Source organism: Boleophthalmus pectinirostris, unplaced genomic scaffold, assembly GCF_026225935.1.
Source record: "Boleophthalmus pectinirostris isolate CB_2022bp ecotype Guang Dong unplaced genomic scaffold, ASM2622593v1 HiC_scaffold_16, whole genome shotgun sequence".
Classification (NCBI taxonomy): domain Eukaryota; kingdom Metazoa; phylum Chordata; class Actinopteri; order Gobiiformes; family Gobiidae; genus Boleophthalmus; species Boleophthalmus pectinirostris.
This window is the reverse complement of record NW_026571095.1, coordinates 37,454,901-37,463,682: the sequence shown is the minus strand read 5'-3', so window position 1 is coordinate 37,463,682 and position 8,782 is coordinate 37,454,901. Positions and strand designations below refer to the sequence as shown.

The following is an 8,782-nucleotide window of genomic DNA, read 5'->3' as shown; positions in this document are numbered from 1 at the left end:
AAAAGACACGTTTAAATTAAATCCAGCTTTTACTAATAATCATTATAATTCAGATTTATTCTTAATTACAAAAACATTATTATTTGGTTTTAGTTTGTTTAAACCTAAAACGCGTCTCTCTGATCATTTTAAAGCCCATTTTAAACAGATTCATATAAAAACAGATGGATTGTCACGTGATGGAAAAGCTGCTGTTTGCTTAAAATTACAAAATAAAAGTTGAATAATTATTACAGGATTCATTAAAAGTGTTCAAACGTACAACACAAAGAAACGATTCTTCTCAAAACAACATAACATGTGTTTAAAATCAAGATTTAAAATAAAGAGAGAGACGTCGAGAAGGGAAAAGGGGGCGGGGCATGAGGCAGTGTGGGCGGGGCATGAGGCAGAGTGGGCGGGACAGTGTCTCCGTGGAGGGTTTTTCGGTCAAAGTCGTCGATAAAAATTTTTTTTTCGTTTTTTGGAGATTGAGTCCCCAAATTTGTCAGATTACCGTATTTTTCGGACTATAAATTAGGGTGACCAAACGTCCGTTTTTCCCCCGGACATTTTTTTGCGTCCTGTCCTGAGCGTCCAGGTTTTTTTTTTTTTAATGATGCAAATGTCCGGGTTTTCATGATCTTGCCAATTAATTCAAGATTATATCAAACTTTTGCGCTGCCTACACCACGGACTGAACCAAGACTAAACCAGGACTAACCCAGGACTGAAGAGGAGGACTAATCCAGGATGGAACTAGGACTAAAACAGGACTAAACCGGAACTGAACCAGGACTCAGTGTCAGGACGGGCTCGGAGGTGACGCAGGAGAAAGGACCGGCTCAGCTCCACACCTCACGGAGTTAAACGCTGCAGTCGCCCGATCGCGCTTTACGGACAAACTGCTCGGCGTTTTGTCTCTTAAGTCCAAGATTAGTCCTGGTTTAGACCTGGTTTAGTCCTGACTCACCCGTGTGTAATTACTACCCGCCTGTAATACACAATACGCTTTCATACGCTGTAAAAAAAAAAAAAAAAAAAAAAAAAAAAACAGCATGCAAAATTGCACAAAATGTTATTTTTTTTAAATCAGCGAAACGGCGAGACCACAAATGGCGAACCGCGATATATCGAGGGACGAGTGTAGCTCAATGTCGAGGCCCCACCCCCCACCCCCGGTAAAGTGTCCGGGTTTTCACAAACGGAAATATGGTCACCCTACTATAAGTGTCACTTTTTTTCCTGGTTTGTGTTTTCCGGTGTGACTTCTGTATTAAAATCTGCTCCTGTTCCTCCTGTACCACTGTCACTTCACTCTACTGCGCATGTCTCCTGCAGGAAGAGCCTCCGTCGCGAAATCTGCAGCTGAAAACGGAAATCGAGCCGCAGAAAGAAAAGTTTGGAGTGAGTGAGAAACTTGTGACACCGGGAGGACGAACCGTGAAACCGAAACAGTCCTGTCGGGATTCAGAAAGACCCGGATAATCGTCTCTGTTCACGCTGACGTTTGGAAACACGCGACGACGACTGGGCTCGACCGACTGCGATCAAACCCGCTGAAGTAAACGTGCTCAGCGGTAAAACGAAGTCTGCAGACATGTGTGCCGTTTGGAATCGCCTCGTCTCTTCTAATCAGTCGGGAAATGATGAAAACTGAAGTGTGGTTGGAATCGTCGATGAGCCGAACATAACGGAACTCTACAACGACACGGAGACGGAGAAAACTGCGACATTTTCTCATTTTTCCTACATTTTGTCAGACTTACGACCGCACACAGAGCCCAAAGGAAGTCGTCATCGCGTGTTTCCGAACGTCTTCCTGGTTCGTGACGTCAGCGTGAACGGAGACGATTCTAAACTGGAACCGAAAACGTCCTGTCGGGATTTGAAAGACCCGAATAATTCTAACTGGAACTGATGCTGAGTCTGACGTTACATTTCCTCCAAAAAGTGTGACTTATATGTGTTTTTTTCTTCTTCATTACACATTTTTTGACTGGTGTGTTTTAAACTCTGGAGCGACTTATAGCCCGAAAAATACGGTAAAGTTTTTCATCACGTTCGAGCATTTTGTTGGACCCTGGATGTGTTTTTTGTGAGGGATTAGTGGGTCCTCTGGGTCCATGAATCAGTGTCGGTTCCGTCCTGTAGGGGGCAGCAGGTCAGGGCCTGGAGCGGTGGTTCGGGTCAGTCGGGTCCTGTAGGGGGCGCTGGTCCGTGGCGTTGGGGTTTGCGGCGGGGGTGGCGGGCGGATCGCTGACGGTTGGAGGGTTTGTGTGGTTTCAGACGTGTGGCAGGTTTGAACCAGCAGGGGGCGCTTCAGATATGGTGTGGGTGTCCTTGGCTCGTGACTCGGGTCAAATGCTCCAGGTGACCCGAGTCTCCTGTAGAGGTGTGGCAGGTCGGGGGTCGGGCTCAGTGGGTTAAACGGCTGCAGAGGTGTGGGTGTCCTTGGCTCTGACTTGGGTCAAATGCTCCAGCAGAGGGCAGTACCGAGGTGTGGGTGTCCTCTAGGGGGCAGTACCGAGGTGTGGGTGTCCTCTAGGGGGCAGTACTGAGGTGTGGGTGTCCTCTAGGGGGCAGTACAGAGGTGTGGGTCACCTGTAGGGGGCAGTACAGAGGTGTGGGTCACCTGTAGGGGGCAGTACAGAGGTGTGGGTCACCTGTAGGGGGCAGTACAGAGGTGTGGGTCACCTGTAGGGGGCAGTATCAGGGCTGTGGGTGTCCTTGGCTCTGACTTGGGTCAAATGCTCCTGTAGGGGGCAGTATCAGACGGCTGTAGAGCTGTGGGCGTCCTGTAGGGGGCGCTCTCAGATGGATGCAGGGGTCCAGGTGTCCTGTAGGGGGCAGTAAGTGTTCTGTAGGGGCAGTAGGGGGCGAGTGGCCTGTAGGGGGCAGTGAAGGTCTGGGTGTCCTACAGGAGGCGCTCTCAGACGGCCGCAGACATGTGGGTGTCTTTGGGGCGGACTCGGGGGCAGTAGGGAGCAGTATCAGGGGTCCGGGTGGCCTACAGGGGGCAGTAGAGGACAGTAGAAGTTTGGGTGTCCTGTAGGAGGCGCTCTCAGATGGCGGCAGACGTGTGGGTGGTCTTTGGGGCGCACTCGGGGACAGTAGGTGTCCTGTAGAGATGCGGGTGGCCTGTAGGGGGCACTCTCATGGCAGATGTGTGGGTGTCTTTGGGGCGCACTGGGGAGCAGTAGGTGGTCTTTGGGGTACTCTCAGATGGCGGCAGACGTGTGGGTGTCCTTGGGGTGCACTCGGGGGCAGTAGGTGGTCTTTAGGGGTACTCTCAGATGGCGGCAGACGTGTGGGTGGTCTTTTGGGGTACTCTCAGATGGCGGCAGACGTGTGGGTGGTCTTTTGGGGTACTCTCAGATGGCGGCAGACGTGTGGGTGGTCTTTTGGGTACTCTCAGATGGCGGCAGACGTGTGGGTGGTCTTTTGGGGTACTCTCAGATGGCGGCAGACGTGTGGGTGGTCTTTTGGGGTACTCTCAGATGGCGGCAGACGTGTGGGTGGTCTTTTGGGGTACTCTCAGATGGCGGCAGACGTGTGGGTGGTCTTTTGGGGTACTCTCAGATGGCGGCAGACGGCAGTGTGGGTGGTCTTTTGGGGTACTCTCAGATGGCGGCAGACGTGTGGGTGGTCTTTTGGGGTACTCTCAGATGGCGGCAGACGTGTGGGTGGTCTTTTGGGGTACTCTCAGATGGCGGCAGACGTGTGGGTGTCCTTGGGGCGCACTCGGGCCAGATGTTCCAGTTGACCCGAGTCGGAAACGTCGTAACTCGTTTTGTATTTGGCCAAAATCTTCATGAGGGGGCGGAGCTTCAGCCACCACTGCTCCTTAGGGATACGATGACTACGGAAAGAAGGAGAGAAGGAGGGAGAGAGAGAGAGAGAAGGAGGAATGGAGAGAGAGAGGGGAAGAAGACAAGAGAGAAAGAGGGACAAAGGGAGAGGGGGAGAGAAAGAAAGAGAGAGAGGCAGAGAGAGTGAAGAAGCGAAGAGAGAGAGGGAGAAAGATGTAGAGCGACAGAGAGAGAGAGGGGGGAGAGAAGGAAAGAGGGAAGAAGAGGAGTGACAGAGAGAGAGAGAGAGAGAGAGAGAGGTGAGGTAAGGGAGGAGAGAAAAAAGAAGGAAAAGAGGGAAGTGCAGAGGGAGTGAAGAAGAGGAGAGAGAAAGAGGAGACAAAAGAGAGAGAGAAAACAGGGAAGTGGAGGAGAAGATGTTTTTAGTGAGATGATAAACCAGTTCCTTTTATTTTATTCATTTCAGTTTTAGTGTTTTTGTGTTCAAACAGATTGTTGTGTTTTTGTATTTTTGTGTTTTTATAGTTTTGTGTTTATGTGTTTTTTTGTTTTTATATTTTTTGTGTTTTGTATTTTTGTATTTTTGTGTTTTGTGTTTTTGTATTTTTGTGTTTTATGTTTTTGTATTTTTGTAGTTTTGTGTTTTTGTATTTATGTAGTTTTGTGTTTTTGTATTTTTGTGTTTTTGTATTTTTGTGTTTTGTGTTTTGTGTTTTTATAGTTTTGTGTTTTGTGTTTTTTTGTTTTTGTGTTTTGTATTTTTGTGTTTTCGTATTTTTGTGTTTTTGTGTTTTTTGTGTTTTGTATTTTTGTGTTTTTGTATTTTTGTGTTTTGTAGTTTTGTAGTTTTGTGTTTTTGTGTTTTGTATTTTTGTATTTTTGTGTTTTGTATTTTTGTGTTTTTATATTTTTGTGTTTTTCTTACACAAAGTCTGTTTCTTCCTGCAGGTGGGACAGAGGCTGAAACACCAGAAGCTCTGCGACGCATCCCCAACAAACACGCAGTGTCCTCTGAGTTCGCAAACACACGACCTGAAACACACAAGAGAACACACGACCTGAGGCACACACACGACCTGAGGCACACACACACGACCTGAGACACACACACACGACCTGAGACACACACACACACGACCTGAGACACACACACACACGACCTGAGACACACACACACACCTTGAGACACACACACACACACACACACTGAGACACACACACACACGACCTGAGACACACACACACACCTGAGACACACACACGACCTGAGACACACACACGACCTGAGATACACACACGACCTGAGACACACACACACGACCTGAGACACACACACACGACCTGAAACAGACAAGAGAACACACGACCTGAGGCACACACGACCTGAAACACACACACACGACCTGAGACACACACACACAACCTGAGACACACACATGACCTGAGACACACACACGACCTGAGACACACACACGACCTGAGACACACACATGACCTGAGACACACACACGACCTGAAACAGACAAGAGAACACATGACCTGAGGCACACACAAACGACCTGAGACACACACACAACCTGAGACACACACACGACCTGAGATACACACACGACCTGAGACACACACACACGACCTGAACACAGACACACGACCTGAGACACACACACACGACCTGAGACACACACATGACCTGAGACACACACGCGACCTGAAACAGACAAGAGAACACATGACCTGAGGCACACACAAACGACCTGAGACACACACACAACCTGAGACACACACACGACCTGAGATACACACACACGACCTGAGACACACACACACGACCTGAAACAGACACACGACCTGAGACACACACATGACCTGAGGCTCACCTCCCTTGTAGGACTCGTGCAGACTGCGGGTGATCCACTGCATGGCCTTGGCGGCGATTTTGGTGCTGAAGTTTCTGTCGAACGGAGACGGAGCGCCCCCCTGTGGACACACACGGTGACATCATCAGGTGGTGACTCGAGTGTTTTTTGTTTTTTTTTGTGAGGATCTATTCAGCAACATCGAGCTTTTCTCCATGTTGCAGTAGTTTTGTTTTAGATCAATATTGTGATTTGAGTCATCCGTGTGTCATTCATTCATTTTTCAAAATAAAACCAAAAATAAGAAAACGAAAAAACAACGATTTTCTTCATTATTTGTCTCCAAAACCAAAATCAAAAAACAGATAATTCATCCATCCATCCATTTTCTTCCGCTTATCTGGGGTCAGGTCACGGGGGCATCAGTCTAAGCAGGGACTCCCAGACTTCCTTCACCCCAGACATGTCCTCCAGCTCCTCCGGGGGGACCCCGAGGTGTTCCCAGGCCAGCCCAGAGACATAGTCCCTCCAGTGTGTCCTGGGTCTTCCCCGGGGCCTCCTCCCGGTGGGACATGCCCAGAACGAGGGAGGCGCCCAGGAGGCATCCGGAACAGATGCCCGAGCCTCAACTGGCTCCTCTTGACGTGGAGGAGCAGCGGCTCTACTCCGAGCTCCTCCCGTGTGACTGAGCTCCTCACTCTATCTCTAAGGGAGACGCCCAGCCACCCTGCGGAGGAAACTCATTTCGAGCTCTTGTATCCGCGATCTCGTCCTTTCGGTCTCTACCCAGAGCTCATGACCAGAGGTGAGAGTAGGAACGAAGACTGACCGGTAAATCGAGAGCTTCGCCTTTCGACTCAGCTCCTCTTCACCACAACGGTCCGATACAGCGACCGCATCACTGCAGACGCTGCACCTGTCCACCTGTCAATCTCACGCTCCGTCCTCCCCTCACTCGAGAACAAGACCCTGAGATACTTGAACTCCTCCACTTGAGGCAGAGACTCCCCACCCACCCGCCTGGAGAGGGCAAGATGCCTTTTTCCGGTCGAGAACCACGACCTCGGACTTGGAAGAGCTGATTCTCATCCCAGCCGCTTCACACTCGGCTGCAAACCGCCCCAGTGCTGCAGGTCCTGGTTCGATGAAACCAACAGGACGACATCAGAGATGATCCTGTGGTCCTCAAACCGGCCCCCCTCCGGCCCCTGACTGCGCCTAGAAATTCTGTCCATAAAAACAATGAACAGAACCGGTGACAGGGGCGGCCCTGGCGGAGTCCAACATGCACCGAGAACAGGTCTGACTTACTGTGGCAATGAACACAGCTCCTGCTCCGGTCATACAGGGACTGGACCCCAGACTCCCAGAGCGCCCCCCACAGGACACAGGTAATGATTCTTTTTTTCAGTTTTCAATTTTGTGTTTAAATGAAGAATGGAAAAAATGGATAACGGACTGAACCAGGTCTAAACCAGGACTGAACCAGGACTGAGACCAGGACTGAACCAGGATTAAGACCAGGACTTAGACCGGGACCAGACCAGGACCAAACCGTGACTGAGACCGAGACCAGACCCAGGACTGAGACTGGAACCAGACCCAGGACTGAGACTGGAACCAGACCAGGACCAGATTGGGACCAGACCGGGACTGAGACCAGACCGGGACCAGACCAGGACCAAACCAGGACCATGACCATGACCAGACCAGGACCGAGATCGTAACCAGACCAGGACCAAACTGGGACCAGACCGGGACCAAACCACGACCGCAAGCAGACCAGGACCAGACCAGAACTGAGACTGGAACCAGACCAGGAAACTGAAAATGTTATTGTCCTGGTCGTAGTTGATCCTAAAGATGCCGATACAGACACGACTTTGACCCAAAATCACAACAAATCTGCACTAAAATGCAAAAATAAGGTCAGGGATAGAGATACACTTCTGTTTTCGACTCATTTTGAGGTGATTTTGGAGTGTGGTGGTCTTTCACGTCCTCGTCTAAACTCATGTGCAGAGTTTCAGTGTTGGAGTCTCCAGCTGCTGCAGACACTTTCTCAGGAAAAGTCACGTTTGCAAAATCTAAAAACACAGAACCTTCTTTAATCAGCGAAAACAAAACTGGGTCAAATTCTGCGTCAGCTCAAACGAGTCCCTGAAAGAACCCAGAGACCCAGAGACCACGCTGTGAGAAGCGGAGCACCCACACTCACAGCAGGAGGGTCCCGGGTTCCATCTTCAACCCTAAAGAACAAACAGATCAGATCCTCCAAAGTCCCTCTGCTCCTGACAGAGTTAACCCAGACACTCTGAAGGATCAAGGGTCAAATGCAGAGGACAAAACTCCCGATGGAGACAATAAAGTGTAACTTCACTTTAGATACTGTTGTGCTCCTGAGCAAGACACTTTACCCCCTTTATGAATGTGTTGTGTGAGTAAATGGTGTTGGAGGAGCAGATGGCACATTCTCAGGGTGGTGTATGAAAAAAAAGTCGCCCACAGAGACCCTCACGCTTCAGCGGGTGAGTCGCCCACAGAGACCCTCACGCTTCAGCGGGTGAGTCGCCCACAGAGGACCCTCACGCTTCAGCAGGTGAGGACCAAAGTCGCCCACAGAGACCCTCACGCTTCAGCGGGTGAGGTTCAAAGTCGCCCACAGAGGACCCTCACGCTTCAGCGGGTGAGGTCCAAAGTCGCCCACAGAGACCCTCACGCTTCAGCGGGTGAGTCGCCCACAGAGACCCTCACGCTTCAGCGGGTGAGTCGCCCACAGAGGACCCTCACGCTTCAGCAGGTGAGGACCAAAGTCGCCCACAGAGACCCTCACGCTTCAGCAGGTGAGGACCAAAGTCGCCCACAGAGACCCTCACGCTTCAGCAGGTGAGGACCAAAGTCGCCCACAGAGGACCCTCACGCTTCAGCTGGTGAGTCGCCCACAGAGGACCCTCACGCTTCAGCAGGTGAGGACCAAAGTCGCCCACAGACGACCCTCACACCACTCAAACGTTGGGTTGGATTTAAAATATCAGCAAAGGATCAGAAGAAACAGGAAGGTGAACAACGGAAACAACGGAGAAAACAAATGGAGAAAAACGCCAAGACCCAAAACGAGCAGCTAAACATCTGTAC

At 50.3% G+C, this 8,782-nt stretch overlaps 1 protein-coding gene across 1 annotated transcript in view; it reads right to left on the bottom strand.

Annotated features, from left to right (window-relative positions):
* Window positions 1–3,592: 3,592 nt before the first annotated feature.
* Window positions 3,593–8,782, bottom strand: part of LOC110155742 (ATP-dependent 6-phosphofructokinase, platelet type-like) — a 51,661-nt gene continuing 46,471 nt past the window's right edge. Inside the window, 4 exon segments of the mRNA XM_055152006.1 lie at window positions 3,593–3,841; window positions 4,717–4,763; window positions 4,765–4,823; window positions 5,669–5,768. Coding sequence (XP_055007981.1) covers window positions 3,685–3,841; window positions 4,717–4,763; window positions 4,765–4,823; window positions 5,669–5,768 — 363 coding nt within the window. The 3' untranslated portion in view covers window positions 3,593–3,684.